The 27,918-nt window shown below is 31.8% G+C and overlaps 2 protein-coding genes across 3 annotated transcripts; both read left to right on the top strand.

Annotated features, from left to right (window-relative positions):
• Nucleotides 1-8,252: 8,252 nt before the first annotated feature.
• Nucleotides 8,253-11,760, top strand: LOC120082065 (D-galacturonate reductase-like). The gene is made up of 4 exons (XM_039037287.2): nt 8,253-8,583; nt 10,688-10,931; nt 11,030-11,209; nt 11,360-11,760. Exons 1-4 carry the CDS (start codon nt 8,279-8,281, stop codon nt 11,570-11,572), a joined length of 942 nt encoding a protein of 313 aa, XP_038893215.2. The 5' UTR covers nt 8,253-8,278; the 3' UTR covers nt 11,573-11,760.
• Nucleotides 11,761-22,704: 10,944 nt separating this feature from the next.
• Nucleotides 22,705-27,193, top strand: LOC120081878 (D-galacturonate reductase-like). Of its 2 annotated transcripts, none has more exons than XM_090315142.1 (4): nt 22,705-23,154; nt 24,295-24,538; nt 24,642-24,821; nt 25,100-25,493. In XM_090315142.1, the coding sequence occupies exons 1-4, from the start codon at nt 22,850-22,852 to the stop codon at nt 25,310-25,312; spliced, it is 942 nt and encodes a 313-aa protein (XP_090171268.1). In that variant the 5' UTR covers nt 22,705-22,849; the 3' UTR covers nt 25,313-25,493. The 2 variants fall into 2 exon arrangements, with proteins under 2 accessions (XP_090171268.1, XP_090171269.1); XM_090315143.1 differs by lacking the exon at nt 25,100-25,493 and adding an exon at nt 27,082-27,193 and having other exon boundaries at nt 22,738-23,154.
• The last annotated feature ends 725 nt before the right edge of the window (nt 27,194-27,918 follow it).

The raw sequence follows: 27,918 nt of genomic DNA, 5'->3' as shown, positions 1-27,918 counted from the left end.
TAACACTTATAATATAAAGATGATGCATGTCTATACTTAATTCATGCATAAATATAACTTTTATATTATATGATGCATGAGCATGCTCTTCTGTAATTTAAATCATACAAACTACTATATCATAACACTTACAATATAGAGATGATGCATGACCAATGCATAACCTAAGGTGGGATTTCAACTATATGGCATAACATATGACATATAATAAAACATACATCTTATGTACATTCACCAAAGACTAATGGACCGGGATGATTAGACTAAAAAACCAGAAAATAAATTCTATCTATTACATAAATCCATCGAGCAAACCGGTTCACAAGCGAACCGGGCCTTGAAACGCCTGGGCAAAGCCTCCCTGATCATTTAGTAAACTGTCCGAGTAACCATTTACAATTCAATGAAGCATGAGGCTACTCGATCGTTTAGCGCACTAATATTAAATGCGCAAGTCTAAACGATCGCTTATACGATGATGTTACTGTGAAGCACGATCATCTAGACAATCATAGAGCAAGTGCTTAAGTAACTTTTACTACGCGATCGTGTAGTCAGTGACTAAGCGATGAAGCTTGCTGGGCTACATAATTGTTTAGTGTGCGTGCATCTACCTTGCTGCCGAGTATCACATACTCAACGATCGCTTATCCCATGGTTTACATAATCTGACCAACATTTGGTCTTCTTCTTTCTTCAAGTACAGTGCAACTCCTTGCCTTGAAGTTTCATCACGAGCGACTCACAATGACTCAAACACTTTGAATTATAGACTCGATAGCAAGTTAATATACCTAAAAACATCGGGGTCCTTACAATTAAATTTTAAATGTAAAAGAATTAAATAACCAGAGGCAACCATCCTAGAAAACTCCATTAATCCACATCAACAAACATATTACACACTTAAACAGAATGTAGATATGCTTTCACCCACCAAGAATATAAATATCGTTCTATACATTAATGGATTTGGAATATCAGAACCTGGCTCTAATGCCGATTGAAGGAACTCTTACCAAAGAGAACCTATGAGTGGAAGCATTACAAGCAATCATAAACACACAAACAAGTTATGCATTTTCTAACAAATTACGGCATCCTTTCAAAATATATATAAAGGAACGAGAGTTATACTTATGAAGAACTCTTCTTCTAACCTTCTCTCGCTTTCGTCGAAATTGGACCAGCACCTCTCATTGTCGCTAAGAACACCAATCTAATCGTCTACCCAAATCTTTCATAGTCGCTTAGCATACAAACAGTCTTCTCCACGAACAAGCAGCCTCTCGGACACCACCACTCAGTGACCTTGGTATTCTTGGAGTGAGAATCCAAGAGATGTGGGCTCTGTTGGATTTGGTAGATGGAAGGAGGAAACAACAATCACATTGAATAACCAAGCAAGTGGGAGAAGGAAAGTGTCTATCATGTAGACTTATGCTTGATTGTTTAGTAAAGGTACATGGTCATTTAGGAAATCAGGTTTGATCGTTTAGACGATTGTTTAGAGAAGCTCGCTTAGGCCCGCGATTGCTTAATAAAAGCTATACGATCGTTTAGAGAAATGTGTGTATACACGATCGTTTAGACAAACACTTTGAGCTATCGTGTAGTCTCTCCTAAGCTAAACGATAGGTAGTGTACTCTTATGAAGCAATGCAATGATTCCTTTCCAAAATGAAATATTTTTCATTTTATCCTTCAGTTATGAAAACTGAATACAACCTCCCACTATCACGCACGGTTGAGAAGAAACCACCAATAATTATCTCAATTGTTTTAATTATAAATAAATATAATAAACTTATCATATTATATTTATAACCTATAGTTTGAAAGCATAGTCCTTTTCTCCTTTACTTGATATAAATCATACTTATATCATTTTTCTCCAATTAATGTATCTCATACATCATATCAATTATATCATATATAACTGAACCAGTTTAATCATATCATATATAATCAAACTGCCTCTTGTCAATTTTAACACTTTAAACTTACCCAAAAATTGATTCTCATCTTGAATCCATTGAGCTATCAAGGGGACCTTATAGACCTATAGCTTGAAGCCCCAACAGTACGTGAATAGCTAACTAAATTCTTTAATCACGAGATTCACATCCATTAATTGTTGGGCACTTCACTATAGACAGACAGTTGCACTCTTCTCACCATAGATATATTTCTGTGGCCATCAGATATATCCAGTCAACAGTACAATAACCCTTCACAGATGCTCGTATACAGCTGGGCAAATTGACCTTTTTTTCCTGTAGTTATATCTAATTCCTTAAGTACCACTGATCCCTCTAATTAACATTACATCATAGTCCTAATATGAGTAGACACCTCTCGGAACTATGATGAATTAAGACATCTCCTATCCTTAAGTACCACTGATTCCTTAAGTACCACTGGTGCCACATTGTTTAAGTCCCGGAATCAGCCCTAAGGGAGCAACCTATCTACTTACCCCTGCATCAAGGAATGAGTGAATTTCATCTTGTGTAGATGAGTTCCCAACTCCCCAATAAGAGAATCCCCAAAGTAGTAGGTTTGAGTCGGCGACTTGGCCACTTTCACTTATGCAAATCAAAGGACCACCCTCAAAGGCAAGAGTTCTCAACTCACTCTGGCTTAAGGTCATGTTACCTATGGTCATCCTAGTGAAGTGAAGTCTCTGTCATGAACGACGTTATATAATGAGACTATACACTTCGTGGTCTGGTCTTATACAAACTCCTTTGTATAGGACATCTCCACCCGCATATCTCTACGTGAATGGTCAGGATCAGACCATCTGTAGCATGTCATAACACTTGTAACTATCTACAAAGTGGGCCGCATCCGTAGTGTCATAAGGATAATGTTTCCCTCCTATATCTATATACTATGGACCATTTTGGTTATCACTTAAGGCATGATCCACCTATATATCTCCACATACATGTTTAAAATACAACGAAAATTAGGGATCGTAGTTTACTAGTTTGTGGTAAAGCAAATAAAACAACTCATTTTTCATAGACAACCGTGAAGAAAATATGTCATATTATTACATCACAAGCGTTTGTTCAATACAAGTGTTTACAAACTATAGAACCCAACGAGAGTTTAGGGTATCAACCCCAATATTTGAGACATATAAGTGGATCATGCCTTAAGTAATAATCTAAATGATTTGTAGTATAAGGATAAATGAGGGATACCTTATCCTGGTAACACTACGGATACGACCCACTTTGTAGATATTTACAAGTGTTGTAAAGTGCTACAGATGGTCTGATCCTGACCATTCATGTGGAGACATGTGAGCGAGGATGTCCTATACAAAGAGTTTATATAAGATCGGACCACGAGATGATTAGTCTCTTTATATAATGCCGTTGATAATTGAGACTTACATTTCACTAAAATGACCATAGGTGACATGACCTTAATCCTTAGTGTTTTGGGAATTTCTGCCTATGAGGGTGGTCTTTTGATTAGTATGGGTGAGAGTGGCAAGATTTCCAACTCAACAAGTCTACCTTTTGGGGGTCTTTTGATTATTCCATTAAAAGTTGTAGTTCTTGAAACCCTTTCTCTGAAAATTTTGTTTCAATGCTTGTTTTAAACTCAAATTAAGTGTAATTAGAGTGCTTAATGATTTTGATTTCTTCCAATGTATGTTAGTTTACTCTATCAAAATTTTGCCAGAATTTGTAGTCAGAGGTGGTTATCGGAGCCCAAAGTTAACAAAGTTGGTATTAGAATTGGTTGTTGGAGTTTGTAGTTGGAGGTGGTTGTCGAAGCCACGAGTTGGTCGTTTGAGTTGCTCTCTCAAAGGTGGTCATCAAAGGTGATTTTCATCGTAGTTTGTAGTCGGAGGCGGTTGTCAAAGCATACAAAAATGGTTTTCGGAGTTAGTTATTGAAGTTAGTTATCGAAGTTTGTTGTCGAAGCCTAACATTGGTCGTCGAAGTTGGGTCATCGAAGGTGGTTGCTGGTGCTCGAAATTGGTTGTTAGAGTTGGTTGCGCAAAAGTTGTCCCAGCTCAGAGTTGGTCGCCAGAGATGTCATCGGAAGTGGTTATCGGAGCCGAATTTCGTGGTCAGAGTTGTCATTCGAGATGGTTGTTGGAGTTGGGAGTTGGTTGTCGGAGTTTTCATCAGAAGTGGTTGTCAAAGCTCGGAGTTAGTTCCACAGTGTCACAGTAGTCGATGGGTGGACCATTGAAAACATTGGAAGAAGGGACAGTTAGGGTGAATTGGTAAAATATATCAACTCAACTTGAATATTTAAAATTGGTGGGCCAAACAATGAGTTGGTATATTATATACCAACTCAACTCAACTCATGTTGGTGAGACAAATACCTCTTATAGAGATTTTTTACTTGGGCTCCAAAGATCTCATGCCTATAAATAGGAGATGTAACCCCATATGTAAAGCAGAGAAAGAGAGGAAGAAAGAAAAACTAGAGAGCAAGTAAAGAAAAGTGAGTGAGTGTCCTGAGAGTAATAGTAATCTAAGTTTCATCCTTGTACATTCTAAATAAAAGTTTTTTTCTTCAAAAGAGATTATCTCTCATCCTTTTGTGTCAATTTTTTCAATACATTCGGATGCCAATTGAATTATGCTCGGTTTGACTTCTTAGAAGTTATTACCTTATTAATTTATTGAAATTATTAACTGAGAACTTAAGGGCAAGCCGAGAACGAGAAAATTAAATTAGTAATGTAGAGAGGCATTAATTTATGACGTATTAATTTATAAGTTCAACTTATACATATATATCTCGTAAAAAATGACATTTTGATGGAAGCAATTTAGTATTGTTGGAATCATCAATTAATTTTGTTTGTTATTATATAAATTGAAACCAAAACCACCACCATTATTTGTTTTTGTTTCTTATCATTTAAATTTAAACAAATTTTGTCTACATGCCAATAATTTTCAACTTCTATCAAACATTACGATCTACAAAAAGCCATATTTGAAAACTTCAAACCTAAATTTAATTTATCCTAAGCTTGACTACTTCAAATTTATTCCATTTTTTAAACTTCTCTCTTTCTTGAAAAAATCATTAACTAAATTTGATATTTATTTTTAATTCTTGGCCTACCTAAAATGTTAAACTTTTCTTCAACTTTATTTATAAAAAAAAATTATTGAATTTCAAAGTAATTTATGTTTTTGGTTAAAATACCATGGTCTCCTATTTACTAATGGTTCACTTTTAGTCTTCATACTATTTTTATAGAAATTGGTTAAATAATATCAATAATTTTTAGTAAAAAAATACAATATATGAATATGTTTCCAAAATTTAAAGAAAAATATTTATAAATATATATTTTTTTGTAAAAAGCAACAATAAAGTAGTAGGACTAAGTTTAAGATTTATTTAATCTACATGGATCAATATTGAACATTTAAAAAATAAAGACTAAAATTAAATAAATTCAAAGTACAATACTAAAATAGTATTTTAACTTTTATATTGTTGAGTAGAATAATGTAATATTGTTGTAACTTTAATTTGTAGGTATTTTAACATTTTATCTTGTTTTTCTTATATATCATACCCTTGATGTAATGTTGAGTAGAATAATAAAATATTTTTCTTACTTTGTTGATCACATATGTATCTCTGACTTTAAGGGGACGTTCAAGATATTACTTATCAGTTGGATCATGTGCATTCATATTTAAAAATGGTTTTGTCGAACCGAATATAACTCAATTGGTATTCGAGTATGTTGCTAAGCATGAAATTTTTTGCTCGAATCTCCCCACTCTAGTTACATATATATATATATATATATTCAAATATGACTTTAATATTTATTTAAATAGAGCAAAATTTTGTTTTACTTTAATTTGTATTTTCACTTTCCTATTTATTTATATAATGGAATAAATCATTGCTAATGTTTTAAAATTAAATCTTTTGTTTTCATTTGTTTTTACCGATCTTTTGTTTTAATGTTTGTACCTCTCATCATAGAGCAAAAAAGTAAAATATTTCTATATATTGTTCATATGAATTAGTCAACTCTCTCCATTATATCTACAGCGCTTTTAACTAAAAAAAAAATAAATGGAAAAATCAATTCATATACCGATAAACTTTCAAATTGTATCACTAGAGAAGTTTTAAACCACTTTTATATATGAATCAGTTTAGATATTTAGATTCCAAATTTTAATAATCAAATAAATAATTTTCACGTGTATGTTTATTATATATTAGAATTAACATGCGTTTTAACCTTTATTTTCCCTACCTATGAAGAACTTAAGAATTTATATATATATATATATATATATATATATATATAATATATATATATATATATATATATTTGCTACTTTGTAATATTTTGATAAGAGTTTGGGGCACAATAATTTGGTTGAGGTGATTTTAGGTTGATTCTAAATTAAATAATGGAAGAATAGTTATAAATAACTTAGGAATAGTCGTTTAAATTGATTCATTTAAAAAAATTTAAAAATTAATAATTAAATTTATAATTTAAAATTTAATTAAGGAAAATTATTTTAAATGGTAAAACTGTTGAAAACTTACAAGATATAACAAAATGTTAGAAATTGACGTTGATAGACACTAATAGACTTCTATCAATGTCTATCAATGTCATAGCATCTATCATTGATAGTTATAAATTTTTGCTATATTTAGTAAATATTTTGATCCATTTTTCTATATTTAAAAGCAATCCTTTAATTAATTCAATTTTAAAATTTAGAGATATATAGGCCCGACGGATAACATTTTCCCGTTTTCGTTTCCTTTTTCTAAACTTTAGAAAACGTTTCTAAAAAGGAGTTAAATTTAAGAAACTACCAAAAAAAAAAAGTAGTAACATCCTAAGTTATCAAATTAACTATTGTTCTTTCAGTAAGGGTATGTTTGATGCATGATAAAAGTAGAGAGTTGAGTTGAGTTGAGTTGATAATTATTGTCTGGAGAGTTAAATTATCTGAGGAGTTAAATTATCTGTGTTTGTTTGCAGAGTTGAGTTGATAATTATTGTCTGTGTTTGTTGTGCAAAGTTGAGTTGGGGGATCTGATGCAATTTTTTGTGAATGAAATTAGTTCTATTTTTTTCTGTTTGTTTTTTATTTCATTCTTTTATTTTTTTAGTTTTATGTTTTTCTATTGTTGATTAATTTTCAAATATACACGTATTTTCTCAAATCATTTATGACATAAACGGGATAATCTCAATTTTTTTCTCAATTTGTAGAACATAATAGATTATTTTTCATATATTTTTTTCAAAAATTGTAATAATTCTAATTCTCTTCAATCTGTAAAACATACCAACAAAATATATTTCATATTGTTGCTCATTTAATTGGTATATTGTATATTGTAGGTATATATATTGAAGGTAATTATTCCAATTACTAATTGATATATTGTATGTATATATATTGAATCTTGCTAACTTAACATTATTATTTCACATATCATACCGTTTATTTTTATATAATATGGATGATATATTTGGAATTGAAATTGTACATAGGATAATTAACTTTCATTTGATTATGATGGTGAGAATGTGATATGATGTAGTATAGTAACATTTTTCATAAGATCACAAAAATAATATGAATCGACCAAACATGTGGCCGTTTCCAAAAAATTTCACAAAATATATGTTTTTTTCGATACTTATAATATCCATATCATAATATAAACATAAAAATTACATGTCATGACGTATGCAAAAATTATCATTTTTTTGACGATTAAAAAAAGAAAAAAATCAAATCTGTGGAGAATCCAAACGACGAACATGAGGGAATTCCCTGGTTTTTAGGGTTAGTTTTGAGTGAATAAAAAATGTGGTTTTAATAACCCACCGTTTCTCTTAATGGATTTAATAAACATGGTAATAAATACTCACTCAACCCAACAACTCATACCCATTTATCAAATAATTAGTGAAGTCAACCAAACCAAAGTGATTGTTAACTGATTAATCGAATATTGTAGGTTTCCCTACAGTCCAATAAATACCGGTCATAGACATACTTTTATTAATAGTTTTGTTTATTCATCATCAATAAATCAATATCAACTACTTCATTTCATGAGAATATCAATACAATAATTTATTCTAATACTTCCTTAGAGACTGAGTATATAAAGTCAGCTAAATATTCCAATGGAAATTACAGATTATAAGCTTTGTATTAAGCTAAGGGAGGGTGTGAAGAGGAGGCTTTACCAACATAGTATAGTAAAAATGGGAGTGGTTCCAATGGCGACTTTGAGCAATGGCCAGTCGATACCCGTTATCGGGATGGGGACGATGTCGATGGTCGGACCAGAGGCGACGAAAGTTGCCGTGGTGGAGGCGATCAGAGTCGGATACCGACATTTTGATACGTCGTATTCGTACGGATCGGAGAAGGCTCTTGGGGAAGGGATTAGTGAGGCTTTGGGAGTAGGGCTTATAAAATCAAGAGATGAACTCTTTGTGACCTCTAAGTTGGCTTCTGGTTTTGCTGATCCTTCACTTGTTCTTCATGGGATTAAGGCCACTCTCAGGTACCATTTTATATATTATTTATTATTTATTTTCTCTTTCTCAACAATTTTTTGGAAGGTTAATTTAAAGAACAAATTTTTGCAGTCCAAAATAAGTTTGTTAAACCAAAACAAATCATATTTTAGAATTAATTTTAGTGAACTAAATATGAACAAACAGATACCAACAAACTCAACATAATTTAAAGGGAAAAAATAATTCGTTTTTACCTTTAAACTTGTCAATTTGTACCAATTTTCGTTAGAAACCACAAGTGTTACAATTTTTACCTAGAAAATCACTCATTTCAATAAATTACCCTTTCTTTTACTTTTTCGAATTTACCTACGAATTTTAACAAAATATAATATTAAAATCTCCAAAAACTAACTAATTTAAATAAAATCGAGTTTTGAAATAAATTAAATTTAACCAATATGCAAATATTAGTTACCAACTTTGTCAAAATTCAAAACTTTCAACAAAAAATTGGCTTTGAAGTCATTTTTCTCTGAAATCTAAATAACTTAATAAAAGAAAAGTATTTTAAATGATAAAATTATTAAAAATATTTAGAAATAATAGTAAATATTACAGTCTGCGATAGACTGCGGTAAACTACTCTCCGTTTCTATTTTGATATAGATAGACAGTAGTATATCGTAGTCTATTGCAGATAGACAACGAAATTTTGCTATATTTATAAATATTTTTGTTCATTTTCTTATATTTGAAAACAACTCTTAATAAAATTCTATCCCCCAAATTTCATTGTCTTTATTATTTTAACGCTTTTTTAAAAAACAAAACTCAACTAAAAGGTTAAAATAATTGTCAAAACATTTGAAAGTTAGCAATTAAGTTTGAAGTACGATTTGATAAATTAAAAGTTTTAGACAAACCTACAACAACTGATAGGATCTAATGGCAACACTAGAGAGTTGAATAAGGTTATCTACAAATTTTAACATTATGAAACTTTAATCAGTCCAAAGTTGAAAACTAAATATTGGGTGTATTTGGTTTAACGTTTAATTTTGAAAATAAGACATTTTAAAAATTATTGAAGTATTTGATAACCATTCAAAATAGTTTTTAAAATAATTTGAAACTATTTTTATCAAAAGAGTTTAAATAACAATGATTTTTTTTTATAAAAACATTTTTTTCTCTAGTTATACAAAACAGACCTTAAACTTTAATTTAAAAAAAAACACAAATTAATAATTCAAGTTAATAGCTAAATGCAAATTATATGTAAAGTAATAAATCGAACCTAACATGCAGTCTAAAAGTTAGAAATGAAATTAAGTACAGAAATAAAAGAAGTTAAAAGAAAAAAGAAAACACTGAAATTTATAGTGGTTCGACAATTTGTCTACTTCATTCAACATGATCCCTTCTTAAGTATTTTACTGAAAAATTGTCTTACATGTGAGAAATGACCTTTTTTTTTCACCTAGACTAAAAAGAAATCCATATCATGTGCACAGCACGCTTTAATACAAAACCCAATAAAAAGCTAAAATTAAAACAATCAATTTCTCGATCTATAGTAAACTGAATTAATGATTGAGATTAAATGGAGAGAGAAAATGGTGTAGATTACATTTAGGAAGAAAAAAAATTGAGAATGAGATTTTGGTATGAAGACTACATTACTCCCTTTTTTAATTCAAAGATTCTGGATACCACATGTTACAATCTCATTCGATTATACATGATCTTATCTTTCTCATCTTCTTTTTCTTTTTCTTTTTCCTTTTCTTTTCATCTCTCTTCAACAACTGGCCACGGTTGGTCCATGCTTGCCACATCATCGACTACATCGAATTTTGTTTTCAATCTTCTTTTATTCATATCTTTTTCGTTTGAACTTCAATTCGAACGATTGACGATGCAATGAAATCATCTATTTAAACTCTACAAGAAAAAAAAACTTTCAAACACTAAAAAGTAATCAGTACAATAACTTGAGTTTGCCATCATCATCATACTTGATTTGATGAAAGCCCTAAAACTAAGACCTTTTACATCTCAAATTATTTGAGTGATGTTTATCGAGGCCATTTCTTTTTACAAAATATACATTAATTAATTGTCAAATAAAAAAAAAATGAACAGGAACTTGGGAATGGAATATGTTGATATGTACTTGATCCACATTCCATTGAAGTTGAATCCTGAAGTATGTAAAGTCCCAGTTGCAAAGGATGACATTTCTGCAATTGATCTCAAAGGAGTTTGGGACAAAATGGAAGAATGCCAAAACCTTTCTCTCACCAAAGCCATTGGTGTCAGTAATTTCTCTCCCAAAAGGCTTCAACAACTTCTTTCCTTTGCAAAAATACCCCCAATACTCAATCAGGTAATAATGCCTCTTTTTAGTTTTTAATTGTTCTATTTAATTTCTTTTTACAAACTTATTTCATAAAATCATTTAATAATACTTTTAATTTAATATAGGTTGAGATGAGCCCACTTTGGCATCAAAATAAACTAAGAGAGTTTTGTAAAGCAAAAGGGATTCATGTAACGGCCTATTCTCCTCTAGGTGCAGTTGGGACTCATTGGGGCCACGATAAAGTTGTGAGCTCTGATGTTATTGCTCAAATTGCCAAGGCCAAAGGCAAAACAACTGCTCAGGTATAAATCATTTCAATTTTACTTTTAGTTTCGAAACTTTCATGTTTGTATCAAATAAATTACACTTTTAGATTCTTGAATTTTATTTTAAAGAACCTAATTGATAAATATCTCTAAACGTGTGAGAGCGCTTCAATCTTTCAATTATAGATTGCATTGAGATGGGTGTATGAGCAAGGGGTGAGCATAGTGGCAAAGAGCTTTGACAAAGAGAGAATGAGAGAAAACATTGACATTTTTGATTGGTCATTGAGTGAAGAGGAATCAGCTAAGATTGGCCAACTTCCTCAGCACAAAGCTGTTGTTTTTGCCAATATTTATGGCCAACATGATGTGGTTCTTCACCTTGATGCTGAGCTTTGACTCTCTTTTCCTCTTATTGTTCTTTGCTTTCATAAACATACTATGCTCTTTTCTATCGCTAAATTTGTACAATAGAAAAGTTATGGATTATTATGTATGTGTCTTAATCTATCTTATCTTTTGTATTGTTTTGTAGACAAAAATATGGTTGAATTACAAATTCAATCTCCAAATTTGATGATTGTTTCTATCTTAAGCCATGAGTTTACTTCTTTGCATTTCTTGTGATTAAATTTGCATGCTAGTCACATTCATGTAGTTTTTAATATTCGCCGATTTGGGCACAACCAAGAAGATGATGAACTGCTATTTCTTGGTGAAGGAGCAAATCTCGTACAAAATAAATGTCTAACTCCACATGTTTGGTGTGAGAATGAAGAATAAAATTGGCACTGAGGTGAACAGCTCCTATGTTTTCACACGAGTTGAAGGAGAGGAAAAAGGTATTCCAAGTTTAGTAAGAAGAGATTTAACCTAGAGAAGCTCCATCGTAGCATTTGCAAGACAATGAAACTCTACTTCACAACTTGATCAAGATATAATGGAAAGCACCTTGCGAGTATGTAAAACCCAATTTCAAACATCAAAACAATATGGGTAGGCCAAAACTTAAACGAAATTTCATGGATATTGCCAATATGAAACTTGAGGAACTCATGGGATCTCTACTTACTTTTGAGATGTATTTTGATAGGACACGTGTCAAGAAAAACCAAGGTATTGCCCTACAATCCTCGGTAAATTATCAGTTTGAAGGTAAATTTGTAGAATAAGAAGAATCTCTTGTTGACTCAATATCTTTTCTACATGAACAATTTTGCAAGGTTCTAAAGCATTTTGAAAATAAATCTGGGAATTATGTGCCTATGCATGATAAAGAAAGTGGAAGCACATATTCAAATCCATATAGATCTCAGAATCAGAAGTAGAATGTTGATAATTCACAAAATAAAAGAAAATCCTTCTGGTGCAGGGAATGTGAAGGATATGGTCATTATCAATCTTAATGTCCAAATTTTCTCAAAAGAAAGAGTAAGAGTTATGTGTTAACTTTGTTTGATAAATATTCTGAAGATATTGGTGATTCTGAAGAAGATATCAAAGCCCTTTGTTAGTAACATTTCTGAGGATATTTATAGGGACAAAAATCAAGAAAAGTTGTGTAAGGACATTACTAACGAAGAAGATGAAGATTCTCGTGAATCGATTGAAACTTCTTATCGTACTTTACACCAATAATGCTTAAAGGATGTAAAATTCATGGATATTCATAAAGAAAGAATTGAGTCGCTTATTTCTAATAATCATAAACTGATGACCACTGTCTCTGTTCTTAAACGTGAGCTAAATCAAGTCAAGACTGAGCTGGAATCTATATATAAATGTATAAAGATGTTGAACTCAGAAACAAATGATCTTGATAAGATATCGCATCAAGAGAAGAAAGTTGGTGATTTAAAAGGTCTTGAAACTTTAAAACAAAGAGAAGAGTTCATGATCAATCATTTCTAGAGGAAACAAAACATTACTGGTGGATGTAATTAGAAGCAGATGTCGACACATGTGTCCTCAACATCTGCTTCGACATCTTCTCCGTAGTTTGTAAAACATTCCAAGAGGGTGTTGATATACCATCATTGGGGTAAAAAAAGGTCATATTAGACCTTATTATTTTAAATTAAATGGTTTTAGTGTCAATTTATCTTGGTTATCCTCTATACAGGTTAGCAAAAGTAATGACCGAAAGCTCTTTGCTCCTATGCTAAAATAGAAGTAGCGTGGAAAAGCAAAAGTTTGATACAATATGGTACTTATATCTTTTAGATTGTCCACAAAAGATGATTGGTACTTTGACAGTGGATGTTCTAGGCATATGACTTGTGAGAAGTATTTTGTGACAAATCTCAAATTTATGAAATTTGGCCAAGTGAATTTTGGTGTTGGTGCAACTAGAAAAATCTTGGAAAAGGGAATATGCAATATCCTAGTTCTCCCACCACTAGAAGATGCAATGTTTGTTGAAGGGCTCACTACTAACCTTATCAACATAAGTCAGTTATATGATCAGAGACTGCATGCTAACTTCACTGAAGATAAATGTCTTGCTACAGATGATATCAAAGCTCTTTTCTTGACAGGTATGCACTCTTCTAACAACTGTTATCTTTGGTCTCCTATTGTTACTAATGTTGTTTGCGATATGTCTAAACAAACTAAAATTGTATTTGGCATAAATGTCTTGGTCAATATTAGATCTGTTAAAAAAGTGTTAGGAAAGAATGTTATTGTTGGTTTACCCTATTTTCATGGTGTTCGCGAAGTCTTTTATGGGAACCGTCAAGCTAAAAAGCATATTAAAGCCTCTCACAAACAGGTTCCTCAAACTAACACTAACAGAGTTTTGTAGCTTCTGCACATGGATCTTAGGGGTCAAAAGCAATTTATTAGTTTTGGTGGAAAGTGCTATACCCTTATGTGTGTGGATGAATTTTCGAGGTACACTTGGGTTTGATTTGTTAGAGAAAAGTCTAACACTTTTTCTGCTTGTCAAACTTTGTATACTCAACTTCAGAGAGAAAAATACTTGAAGATTCTTCGCATCTATAGTGTCCATGACAAAGAATTTGAAAATATGTAGTTCGTTAAATTTTGTTCTTTTGAAGGAATACATCATAAGTTTTGAGGTCTTATTATTTTCCAATCAAATGGTGTGATTAAACATGAAAATAGGATCTTCTAAGAGATGGTTTGTGTTATGTTACATACCAAAAATCTTCCTCTTCAGTTCTAGGCTAAAGTTCCCAACATTGCACGTCATATTCTCAACTGAATTGCTCTTTTCCCATGTACGGTCTGCATAAATTATGAAGTTTGTAGGGGGAGAAAGACAAATATCCAATGTTTTTATATTTTTGACAATTCATGTTATATTCTAATAGATCGAAAACCTAGGCGAATATGGGATTTAAATCGTGACGAAGGTATTTTCTTAGGGTACTCTATAAATAGCAAGGCTTATAGAGTATTTAATAAACAAACTCGAAATGTAACAAGTCAATCAATGTTGTGATTAATGATGCTGCAGGTCCATTAGTTTCTACTATTGAGGAAGAAAAGATTCCAATATGCTTCCACTTGTCAATACAGATGTCCCTAACATCTCCCACTAACATGTTATCTAGCATGAATTTTAAAACATCAATGGAGAATAACCAGCCAACTTCTGAACAGGCTGAAACAAGTAACAAGCACCCATCCAGCAGAGTTCGTAAAAATCATCTCCCTAGTAACATCATTGGTAATCTTGATATAGGAGTGACTACTACAAATAAGGATAGGGTTGACTATCTCCAAATGATTAACAATAGTTGTTTTACATCTCCAATTGAAATTAAGAGTGTTAATGAAGCTCTATGGATTACTCTGGGCTTGTGCAAGATTGAATTATAGCAATTAACGAAAATTTTGATTTGGGTCATTTGATGCTTAGAGCCATAACCATAGTTGTTGGTGTGTATGCCTTAATTGAGAAAATCAATCTTCCTTGTGCAGGATATGCTAATTTGTCTGTTGTGATCCTTAAAAATGTCATTGTATCTGTCTTTGGCTCTGCTGGTGATGTTTCTGAAGTTAGCTCTATTAAGTTTGATGTTATATGGCAGAATCTTAAAGGTTGTGTTGTGCTTGAAATGTCTGTTATTTTTCCAGATAGTCATATGATGGCCAAATGTCTGGTGCTGGAAATATTATTTGTCTGATTTCAACCATTCCTAAAATCATGATTTCTGATTTTGTTGAAGTTGGCTTTGGTTATTTTGTAAGTCAAACAAAAGGGGGAGAATGAGTTTGGTTTAGCATGCTAGTCTTACAACTTCTTATCTGATCTGGTTTGTTTGGTGTTCTTATGCTGACGTGCTTTGTTGTTTGGTTTGTTTTGCCTTAAAAAATATCAACCAAGATGGGAGCTTGTTGGAGATTTGATTGGTTGGCTTGATATTTCTTTAAGGCATTAGTTTCTGCAGTTGTCTCAAATAAAGTCTTAACATTTGTTTTAAGCAATAGTTTATTTTCTTGCATAATATTTTTTCCATATTGAAAAATTCAGGCTAATTCATTCCGCACAATATTTTCCTTTATTGAAACACCGTTTATCTTTTTCAAATGTGAACATGTTTCCTTTCTTGGATTCGATTATTAAGAAAGAATTATGTCAACCATTTTGGGTTGCTACTTTTGTTAATTGAGTAAGAAGTTTTCAATTCTGTGGTCGATATGTGATCATTGTGTTCATGCTCTTTGCTCACTATATTCCGCTGTGCAAGTTCTTCATCTGTTGAGTGCAACATGTTGATGTTAATCATGGTCTTAGGGGGAGCCTAAGACTCAACTTCAGACAAGGAGTTCTCTATCTGAGGAGGATTCTAAGATTCATCAGTGAAGGGAGTTCGCTGACTTGAGGGGAAAATAACATCGTTGAAAGGAGTCTCACACACTGTCGGAAGTCGAAATGTTCAATATTAATATTATCAAACTTAGAGGAAGTCTAAGTACATTTGAGAGGGAGTCTGACATCTTGCAAGAGCCTAGGTGATCAATGAGTTGAGCTCTACGTATGTCGTTGTAGTAGTCGTGTATTGCAGATAAGTATTGCGTTGTAAATTACTTAACTCTTTAATATTAATGGATTATCTTTCCCGGGCACACTGCCCCCAGATGTAGGTGGATTTCACCGAAATGGGTTACCAACTTCTATGTCTCTTTAACTGCTTACTTGTTGTTGGTATTTTGTTGTTACATTGGTAGCCAGTTCTTTCCTTTTAACATTTGTGTTTGTGTGACGAGTCATCTCAACACTTTTTCACTAGAAATTGTGAATTTTGAGGTGGAGCATCTTTCTAACTCAAATAGAACTACTAAAAATAAGTACCGAAGTTCCTGAAACTAGTGAACAACAACCTATAGAAATAGAAGATAATAAACCTCAAGAGGAAAAAGATCTTATAGGTTATTTTCACACCTAGAGATTAACGAAGAATAACAATTACTCCTCTAGCTAGATACAATGAAGTAGATTATGTGAGTGTAGCTCTAAGTGTTATGGCTAAAATACATAAAGCACAATCACTTTCGTTCAATGATTCATTGAGTTGCAACAATGCAAGTTGGATAAATGCCATGAATGAAGAAACACTACAAGAAAAATTACCTTTCTAGATATTTGCAATTTTAAATACTTGACGTTTTTATGAAAAATAATGTCAAGAAATAGGTGATTTTGAAGAAAAAAACGTCAAGAATTGTTTTTAAAAAGTGGAGGTTTCCTGAAAATATTGTACTTAACGTTTTTAAAAATGTCAAGTTGAATTAATGGTTTCTTGACATTTTTAAAACTTCAAAATATTAGAATATACAGGGTTGCATTTCAATGCTTAAAAGTAGTGTTGCAATGCTACGAATTTTGACGAAAAAATGAAAAACGCACGCCTCACGCAAACAGCGTTGCAACGCTATGGATTTTGACGAAAAAATAGCATGCTTGCAAACAACATTGCAATGCTCTCAATAGCATTGCAACGCTATAAGACAGATTTAAAAGAAATTTCATAGTCGAACTGCTCATTTTTCTTTCTTCTCCTTGTAAAATTTCTACAATTCTTCTTAGTTTTTCACTTCTCTTTGATACATCTTTTTATTCCATCAATCTTGAAGAGATTCTTTATTGAGGTAAGTAGATTTAGTTTAGATTAGGTTTAATTCTTGATTTTCTTTGTTTAGGCATGAACTTCCAAAGTTAGGGTTTGATTTTTTTTTTTTTTTTTTTTTTTTGAGGCTTGAACTTTCAAAGTTAGGGTTTAATCTCTCATATATATTCTTGAATCTCATAATAAGTTCTTCTTTCATATTGTTCTTGGTTTAAGGCATGAACTTTCAAAGTTAGGGTTTGATTTTATTCCATCAATCTTAACGAGAGTCTTCATTGAAGTATGTAGATTTAGTTTAGATTAGGTTTAATTCTTGATGTTCTTGGTTTGAGGCATGAACTTTCAAAGTTAAGGCTTGATTTTTTTGGTTTGAGGCTTAACTTTCAAAATTAGGGCTTAATCTCTCATGTATATTCTTGAATCTCATAATAAATTCTTCTTTAATATTGTTCTTGGTTCGAGGCATGAATTTTCAAAGTTAGGACTTGATTTTATTCCATCAATCTTGAAGAGATTCTTCATTGAGGTAAATCTATATTTAGTTTAGATTAGGTTTGATTCTTGATTTTCTTGGTTTGAGGCATGAACTTTCAAAGTTAAGGATTGGTTTTCTTGATTTGAGGCTTGAACTTTCAAACTTAGGGCTTAATCTCTCGTGAATATTCTTGATCTATATGTGATATTATAACTTTCAAAGTTATTGACATTGCTATTGGTATCTTGCATACATTTTGTCTAGAAAGTCACACATTTAAATATGGCTTGATTAATATTTCAAAAGTTGATTTACCTCCTTGGTTTAAATGCAACTTTGGTTTAAATGCATCTTTCTTGCTTTATTTGAAGCCATCTGTACTTTCCCTTTTGTAGGATATTTTACATTGATCTTGATGTGTTGAGTAAAGTGGGGATATTTGTTTGAAACTTTAAGTTTGTATCATTTGTAGGATATTTTATACGAAGTGGTTCTTTATTGACGTCAAGGTGTTGCTATGAGAAAAGTTCTAGCTTCATAAAAAGTAATTTGTGGACGTTTGAGCCATTAGCCTTTATTTTATTATGTCTAGTTGCTTTTCCTTCAAGAGGTATGATCTAAAATTAGGTACCATAATACAATGTCAAAGATAGTTTTGGATTAGTACATGTGATAGTTGTTATGTGGGTAGATGGATAGTTTTGATAGAATGTTTGGAAATGTATGTTTTGAAACTGTTTATATTTGGTTGACTGTAAGAGTTATGTTCCTTATATTGTTTTAGAAGTGCCCATATGGGTCTGTCCATATTCTTTTAATTAACTTACAAAATCCTTCATGGAGTTGTAAAGTTTCAGTCTATACGTTGTAGTTTTTGTATATTATTTCATTGATCTAGGTGCTTAAAGTGACGAGTTAAAGGTAGGCTACGTTATTTTTGTGGAGGTAGGAGCATAGTGAGCGAGATTTGGCTAGGATTACTTCAAACGGATTGATAGGTGTAATTTTTTTAATTGTTCTTAGAGGGGATGAGATTGTTGATTGTATAATAGGAAATGTGTTCATATGAGGGTTGATAGTTGTTATACTTTTGAAATTGTTCATATGGGGTTGATTGTAATATTGGAATTGTTCATATGGAGTTTTCCATATTCTTTTAACTTAGAAATACTTTATGAGGTTGTAATATTGATAATGTTAAAGAAATGAAGTTTTTATAACGAGATATTGGTGGAATTTTGGTCTATATATAAGATTGAAAATGTGTGTATCGTTTATTTGATTGGTGAATGTATGTCATATATATACCAAATGTAGTTGTTGGATCAAAATACATGAGTAATTATAGGTAAAAACGTCTACATTACAGATTTTTTTAAAAAAATCACAAGTAAATTTCTTGATGTTTTTTCCTTGTCAAGATTAGAGATATTCTTGACATTTTTTTCCTTGTCAAGAACGCTCATATTCTTGACATTTCAAACATGTCAAGTGTCAGTATTTCTTGACATTTTTAAAACGTCAAGAAAATCGGCATTCTTGACACTAGCTTCATTGACATTTTTTAAAACGTCAAGAAAACTAATTCTTGACATTTAAAAAACGCCAAGAAACACTGATTTCGTAGTAGTAAAATAACCTCCCAAACAGTAAATAGAACATGGGAAACTCTAAACCTTACATGCAAAGAAACGCCTAAGGTTCGTTTTTAAAAAGTCAAATTATTACATAAACAGTTATGTTTGTTTTACATAAGTTGGAGAATATATTAGCTTATAAATAGAAGTATACATCTCATAAAAATATATAAAAAGTATGAGAAAGCAATGAGGAAACTTATCTTTGAGAGATCTTGTACTTTTTCGTTATATTGTTCTTGATATGTAAACTGTTTCCAGCATACAGTGGATGTAGGTCTCCTATGACCAAACCACTTTAAAAACTCTATCTTCTTCTTCCCTTTTCATCCTTTATTTTGTCAATTTTTCTTTTATGTATTTCTGAAGATTTCAATTGCGGGCATCTCCATCATTTCACTTCCTTCTTTGCATGTCTAGAAGTAAAACTAAGAAAGAAAAATAAAGTTGAGCTTAGTAACTAACAACCTGTAAATCCAGGTGTTTACTCTAGCTTGAGAATTTTAGACTTTTCACTTAGATTTTGCTATATTTACAAATAATTTTAAGTTTTGCTATTTTTATCATTAATTTAGCTCATTTTATGATATAAGCAACCATCCCTTTAATTTATAGATACCCTACCTACTTAAAATTTATTTCATATCTAAAATTTAGAGCTGTTTCTTGAAGAAATTAATCATTGACCAACTGATATTTAATGTAAATTCTAAACCAAACTAAAATGTTAACTTTTCTTCAACTTTGTTTAATAAGAAAAAAAAAAATCATTTACTGTCAAAGTTGTTTATGTTTTGGTTAAAAATACCATTTTGATTTTTAGTTTGCTCATTTTTATACTTTTAAATGTCCGATTTTAGTCATTTTACTTTCAGTAAATCTCTAATTTATTCTTTCAATATTATTTTTATGATTGAAATTAGTTAAATAATACTAATAAGTTTTTAAGTTTCTCTTTTCAGTTGCGATATAAATTTAAACTAAATCGATTAATAGTTGCATCTGAATACACAAGGGAATTCTCCCCCACAGCAGCCTCGGTCTGTTTTCTCCCCTTGCTCTGTTGGTTCAGCTTCCTCTTCAAGGCATAGCAGTCCTTCTTCATATGTTCCATTTTGTGGCAAAAATGGTACTTAATCTTGGACTTGTCACCACCATTCTGTTTCCCCTTCCCGTTGTTCTTTGTTTTCCCCTTTGAAAACAAGCATTCACCTCCTTGTTGTTCTTTCTTGCTCATTTGTAACTCTAATTCTCTAACTCTTACTGCTGATATGATTGCTTCTGTGGTGATTCTTTCTCTACCATACTTCATGGTTGTCTTGACATCTTTGAATGATTCTGGTAGAGAGTTTAGTAATATGAAAGTCTCATTCTCCTCCCCAATATTGTCTCCTATTGATCTTAGACAGCCTCTTGAACTCGTTCAAATTATCCGTGAGGGACTTTACAGCATCCATCCTTTAAGTGAAAAATCTTTCCCTCAAGAAAGTTTTGTTAGGCAGGTCTTTGTTGAGATAAATCTTGTTCAATTTTTTCCAGAGGGCATAGGTAGTAGGCTGGTCAACAATCTGCCTCAAAACACTATATGTGACATTCAAGACAATGGTTCCATAAGCATTTACCTCTAGCGTCTCTTTCTCTGCATCAGTGAGTGTTTCAGAGTATTTTGCAGGGTCTGTAATGGTCAGTAGTGTCTTCTGATGTCCCAAGACTGCTTTAATCTTCGCTTTCCATAGTTCAAAGTCTGTCTTACCATCGAACTTCTCAATTTCATATCTAGTTGTTGCCATTCATGATCTTCAAGATTGACTTATCTTATTCGAAGTATGCAAGAATTCAAATCTTGGATCTGTCTTGAACTTTCACTGAGCTCTGATACCACTTGTTGACTCAAATAACTAAGATCTTCTCATTTGCAATCACAAATTATTCAGAACTAACAGTCAAGTACAATTTAAGAGTCAGGGGAGGTGTATGCTTGGGGCGTCAAAACTCTTCTATTGTTTACCTGATGGCAGCTCAATCGTGTAGACAAAATTCCAAGAACTAAACGATAGTTCAATAATGTAAATGATAGAATGAAATGTTAGACGATTGTGTAGACAACAGTTGATTAGAGCTAAACGATCGTATAGACGACAACTGGAAGAGCTAAATGATCGTACAGACGATTGGATGTGGAGCTAAACGATCGTGTACACGATGCAGACAGGAATTACACAATCGTGTAAATGATACTTAAGTAAATGTTAAACCATCGTTGAGTAAGGAAGAAAGAACACAAGAGTTTAAGTGGTTCAGCCAAAGGCCTACGTCCACTATGCAAATCGAGAGGGTCTCTTTTATTACTTATTCTTCAAAATTATTACGGAATGAATGTCTTGCTCTCTTTTTCTCTCTTCCGTTATTCTCACATTCATTTTTCTTTATATATACAAGCACAATGGTCAACAATGAAGCTCTTGTGGTTACAACACATAACAGAAAGAAGACGACAACGTTTCAACTACCTGCAATCTTGTTTTCTTGTCTTCAGTTCTTTCTGTAATTCTAATAACGTGTAAATCTAGGTGTTTACTCTAGCTTGCTACACGTGTTAAAACTCAATAGGGGAATTTTAGACTTTTCACTTAGATTTTGCTATATTTACAAATAAGTTTTGCTAATTTTACCATTAATTCAGCTCATTTTATGATATAAACAACCTTCCATTTAATTTATAGATATCCTACCTACTTAAAATTTATTACATTTCTAAAATTTAGAGATCTTTCGTGAAGAAATTAATCATTGACTAAAACTGATATTTAATGTAAATTCTAAATCAAACTAAAATGTTAACTTTTCTTCAACTTTGTTTAATGATAAAAAGATCATTTATTGTCAAAATGATTTATGTTTTGGTTAAAAATACCATTTTGATTTTTTGGTTTGCTCACTTTTAGATTTTATAGTTTCAAATCTCTGATTTTAGTCATTAGTAAATCTCTAATTTATTCCTTCAATATTATTTTTATTATTAAAATTAATTAAATAATACTAATAAGTTTCTCTTTTCAGTTGCGATAGAAATTTAAACTAAACCGATTAATAGATAAATAAATAACAATGATATAAGTTGGGATATTAAAAAATTGTGTTTGAATTTCAACTAAAAAAAATGTTTTAAATTAAACAAAATAATAGCAACTTCTCAAACTATCGTTTCACCTATATTTTCTCACATTGTTGAAGAAAAATTAAGTGATGGTTTTTTTTTATTTATTTTCTCAACTTCTCAAACACTCCAATAAATACCGATAATAGCCATAGGCTTCATTAATACATTTCTTATTCATCAACCTCTTCAATTTATGGAGATATCAATACAATAATCAAAATATTTGAATGCAAACTAGAGATTGTGAACTTTATATAAGAGAGGATGTGAAGAGGAGGCTTTAACAACATAACCTAACTAAAAATGGGAGTGATTCCGATAACGACTTTGAGCAACGGCCAGTCGATACCAGTGGTCGGGATGGGGACAATGTCGATGGCCGGAGCTGAGGCAACAAAAGTTGCGGTGGTGGAAGCAATCAGAGCTGGATACCGCCATTTCGATACGTCATATTCATACCGATCTGAGCAGCCTCTTGGGGAAGGGATTAGGGAGGCTTTGGAACTTGGCCTTATAGAATCAAGAGATGAGTTGTTCATAACTTCTAAGTTGGATTGTCGTTTTGTTGATCCTCCTCTTGTTCTTGATGGGATTAAGGCCACTCTCAAGTATCATATTTTTCTTCTTCCCTTTATTTTATTTATTTTTTTTGTTCCTCTCTCAACAATTTTTTGGAAGATCAATTTAAACACAACAATTCTTTGCATCCAAAATAAGTTTGTTAAAAACAAAATAAATCATATTTTAGAATTGATTTTAGTCAACTAAATAAATATAAATTTCATCAAATAAGGTTGACAAGTGTTTTTATTATTTCTACCTAGAAAATCACTAATTTCAATAAATTATTACACTCTTTCATTTTTGTAAATTTTACCCTCCCAATCCCATGCTTACTTCAATTATGTGTAGAGTATATCTCCTCCAAATTAGATTTGGTTGGAATTTGATTACTAATTATTTATTTTTAAATATTATAGACAATCTAAAAATTAATTTTTTTTTTTTTTTAAAAAAAAGAAAACTTCTTGGATAAATTCCTAGTTTGCCTTACACCAGTAACCTCAATCGTTTGTCGTCGTTAATTTAGAAACTTAGAAATTTTAAGAGATTTTTTATCCGATAGTGAAGATTATAAGATATTCTGTTTTTTAATTTATTAGATTTGTTTAAATCGCGTCATAATTGTAGGGATTGGACAACAAGGATATATTTGTTCGTTTTTGGATTCTAAAAAATAGAAGATTTAGTTGGTTGGTCATTTTTCTAAACTGAAATGGTTTTGATCATTTTTTTTTAAATATCATTCTATTTTGACCATTTATCCAATTAATCCTAGAAAATAAAACACTAAGATTTCCAAAATGTCATTGATTTAAATATAATCAAGTTTCAAACTAAATTAAATTTGACCAATATAGACATTAATTGTACCAACGAATAACATCATAAAATTTAAGAAAATTTTTGCTTTAAAGTCATTTTTTTCTAAAATCTAAAGAGTGGATTTGAGAGTTAACAAAAATCAATCGTGAACTATTTTTTTAACGAAATTACTCAAAAGGTTAAAAATTGGCGAAACTTTCGAAAGTTAGCACTTAAGTTTTTGAGGTAAGATTTGACGAAATTGAAAGTTTTGAACAAACCTACGATCTCTTACATCTCAAATTATTTGAGTGATGTTTATCGAGGCCGTTTCTTTTTACAAAATATACATTAGTTAATTGTCAAATAAAAAAAATGAACAGGAACTTGGGAATGGAATATGTTGATATGTACTTGATCCACATTCCATTGAAGGTGAATCCTAAAGTGTGTAAAGTCCCAGTTGATAAAGAGGACATTTCTGCAATTGATCTCAAAGGAGTTTGGGAGAAAATGGAAGAATGCCAAAACCTTTGTCTAACCAAAGCCATTGGTGTCAGTAATTTCTCTCCCAAAAGACTTCAAGAACTTCTCTCCTTTGCAAAAATACCCCCAATACTCAATCAAGTAATTGCTTATCTATATGCCTCTTTTTAGTTTTTAATTGTTCTATATTTGTTTACAAACTTATTTCATAAAATCATTTAATAATACTTCTAATTTAATATAGGTTGAGATGAGTCCACTTTGGCATCAGAATAAACTAAGAGAGTTTTGTAAAGCAATGGGGATTCACGTTACTGCCTATTCTCCTCTAGGTGCAGTTGGGACTTATTGGGGCCACGATAAAGTTGTGAGCTCTGATGTTATTACTCAAATTGCCAAGGCCAAACGCAAAACAACTGCTCAGGTATAAATCATTTCAATTTTACTTTTAGTTTCGAAACTTTCATGTTTGTATCAAATAAATTACACTTTTAGATTCTTGAATTTTATTTTAAAGAACCTAGTTGATAAATATTTCTAAACGTGTGAGAGTGCTTCAATCTTTCAATTTACGTACATAATTGAATGTTTAGAAACAAAATAGACACAAATTTAAAAGTTTAAATATCGAATTTGTACTATGAATGAAGTTAACGAATATTAAACTTATTTATAACATTTTGAAATTTTATTAAATTATAGATTGCATTGAGATGGGTGTATGAGCAAGGGGTGAGCATAGTGGCAAAGAGCTTTGACAAAGAGAGAATGAGAGAAAACATTGACATTTTTGATTGGTCATTGAGTGAAGAGGAATCAGCTAAGATTGGCCAACTTCCTCAGCACAAAGCTGTTGTTTTTGCCAATATTTATGGCCAACATGATGTGGTTCTTCACCTTGATGCTGAGCTTTGACTCTCTTTTCCTCTTATTGTTCTTTGCTTTCATAAACATACTATGCACTTTTCTATCCCTAAATTTGTACAATAGAAAAGTTATGGATTATTATGTATGTGTTTCTTAATCTATCTTACCTTTTGTATTTGTACTGTTTTTATAAACAAAAATATGGTTCAATTACAAATTGAGTTTCCAACCTTGATGATTATTGTTTCTATCTTAAGCCATGAGTTTACTTCTTTGCATTTCTTGTAATTAAATTTGCATGCTAGTCGCATTCATGTAGTTTTTAATATTCGGCGATCTGGGCACAACTAGGAAGATGATGAACTACTATTTCTTGGTGAAGGACCAAATCTCATACAAAATAATTCACTACAAGAAATTTTAGCTTTGATGTTGGTTGGAAAAACTAAAAACGGATGTACAATGTCGGTTTCTTAAAAAAAAATTACGGATCTTTAATGTCGGTTTAGAACTGACATTGTAGGTGACCTTAATTTTTTAATCCCAAGACAATTTTTGAATCTTGATTTTTTGTTTCCTCCCACCCTTATTTTCATTTCCCCCTAATTTTATTTCTTTTTTAATTTAGGTCTTATTTTTTTTAGGAAAGAAAGTCTCCCACTCCCTCTCCTTTTCCCCTCTCTCTATCCCTCTCCTCCTCCCTCACGTTACCCCCACTAAACCCTTCCCCATTGCACGTTGCTACAGTCTGACTGGTACACCCACGACCTATAATGATCGACGGTGGTACATAAACCACCAGTGAGCACCGAGGACCGTGGTTCTCCGACGAATGCGAGTAGTACAAAAGTAGCCAAAAAGGTGGTTGGACAGCCAGAACTTTACCTTGAGGACAAGGTAAAGGTGGAGGGGAGAGGTAATGATAGGCCTCCAGTTATGTTACAATATCAAAATAGAAAGAATAGACGAGATAAAGGGAAGTCGGCGGCGGTTGAATCGGTTAAAGACTATTTTCAATTCTGTTAGGAGAAGTTGAGATTAAAAAAAAAAAAAAGGAAAGAAACTGAAAGAGGGAGTAGGGAAGTTTGAATATCTGGTGTGAGGAAGGAGAGCTCTCGAGAGTGGGAGTTCGGAAGTCTCTATCGTGTAGAATTTTTCGTAGTGTATCGCTCATCGTCTACCTCTTTTACTAAGAACTCGAGCAGCAGAGCCCAGCAGTCTTGTAGCATTTGATAAGCGATCGTATAACATTTGATGGGCGATCGTAGTATTTTGTAACCGATCGTGTAATATCTTGTAAGCGATTGAGTGTTTTGTAAGTTATCGTCTAGTATTACTCAACGATCGTGTAGAGACTATAAGTGATCGTATAGAGTTTTGTAAACGATCGTCTAGAGTTTGATAAGCGATCGTCTAGTCTTTGTTTGACTCATATCGTTTAATAAAGAGTTCGCTCATCGTTTAGTTGTTATTTCGGGAGATTGTACCAACTCGCTACGATAATAAAGTCTTTCAAGAATCAGTATCCTAATATACCCACTTCCTAAGGACTCTAAATATGTAGGATTAAGTGAGTTCTGACACCAACCAACGAGGTTTTGGATCGCTTTGGGTGAGATTCGGGAAGTCCTGCTTTAGATTTGGATCAAATCTGTGGTGGTGGATGATGGAGAAGAAATTCAGCATGCTATAATTTTAAAAGTTCATCCATGTTTTCATAACGAGTTTAGGAATTAACTTCTATAGCTGTATTTTATGATTGTTGAGTTTGTTCCATGGATTAGCTTTAATATCTTGTAATTTCCTCGATATTGCAGCTATACTTGCAAATGAGATGGGTCTAGGGAAAACAATACAAGTCAGTACTGAATATTTCAGTTAACAATTGTCATTTGAAAGACACAGCATGGTATTTGCTTTCTGTTTCTTTAAGTTAATTTTTGTTATGTGGCTTTGTACTAATTCTTATTCATTTTATCATTAAATGACCATTTTCTTTTTATCATGCAACAAAAGATCAACTAATAATTCTGTTCATTCTATGATTTTCTTTTTCCATGTTTTCTAGTGTGCTTTGAAGTGTGATAAGCATTTATCAATTGACTTTTTAGGTCTTAAATGACTTTGATAATGTTGAAACTCTGTGGTTTGCTAAATGTTTTTACAGATATTTACAAACATTTCTATGCCATGCGAAATAAAAAATGTACTAAAGGTATTAGCTCCAAAAATTTTGGTAGAATGCCTCCATTAGTAAGCTTGGATCGATTGTCTTTTGGTAGAAATACCTCCACTAGTAAGCTTGGTAGAAATCAAAAATAGCTTGAATCATTTTTTGTAGAAATACTTTCATTAGTAAAAAGAATTAGTGCATTTCCTCTAATGCTAGTATTCAATATCTCTTGCAATACGATGAAGGAAGTGTTTGTGGATCCATCTTAGATGAAAGCTTGATCTAGGGGTATTCAAAAAATTCGATGACCAAAAAAACTGATCAACCCAACCCAATCCGTGCAATTTGGGTTGGGTTATCAACTCATTTGGGTTGGGTTGAATTCAAATAAATAAAAATTTTATGGGTTGGGCTGGTTAATGGGTTCAACTAATATAACCCAAACCAACCGAACTAACCCGAATTTATCATTAAATTTAAA

Source organism: Benincasa hispida, chromosome 7, assembly GCF_027475165.1.
Source record: "Benincasa hispida cultivar pf3 chromosome 7, pf3_genome.v1.1, whole genome shotgun sequence".
NCBI classification, from domain to species: domain Eukaryota; kingdom Viridiplantae; phylum Streptophyta; class Magnoliopsida; order Cucurbitales; family Cucurbitaceae; genus Benincasa; species Benincasa hispida.
The sequence above is the reverse complement of the archived record's forward strand: the minus strand, read 5'-3'. Positions and strand labels throughout refer to the sequence as shown.

Coding starts and splice junctions, on each gene's coding strand:
- LOC120082065 (XM_039037287.2), top strand. CDS start 8,279: ATGGGAGTGGTTCCAATGGCGACTTTGAGCAATGGCCAGTCGATACCC. Junction 8,584..10,687: donor GGGATTAAGGCCACTCTCAG/GTACCATTTTAT, acceptor AAAAATGAACAG/GAACTTGGGAATGGAATATG. Junction 11,210..11,359: donor AAGGCAAAACAACTGCTCAG/GTATAAATCATT, acceptor TTTCAATTATAG/ATTGCATTGAGATGGGTGTA.
- LOC120081878 (XM_090315142.1), top strand. CDS start 22,850: ATGGGAGTGATTCCGATAACGACTTTGAGCAACGGCCAGTCGATACCA. Junction 23,155..24,294: donor GGGATTAAGGCCACTCTCAA/GTATCATATTTT, acceptor AAAAATGAACAG/GAACTTGGGAATGGAATATG. Junction 24,822..25,099: donor AACGCAAAACAACTGCTCAG/GTATAAATCATT, acceptor ATTAAATTATAG/ATTGCATTGAGATGGGTGTA.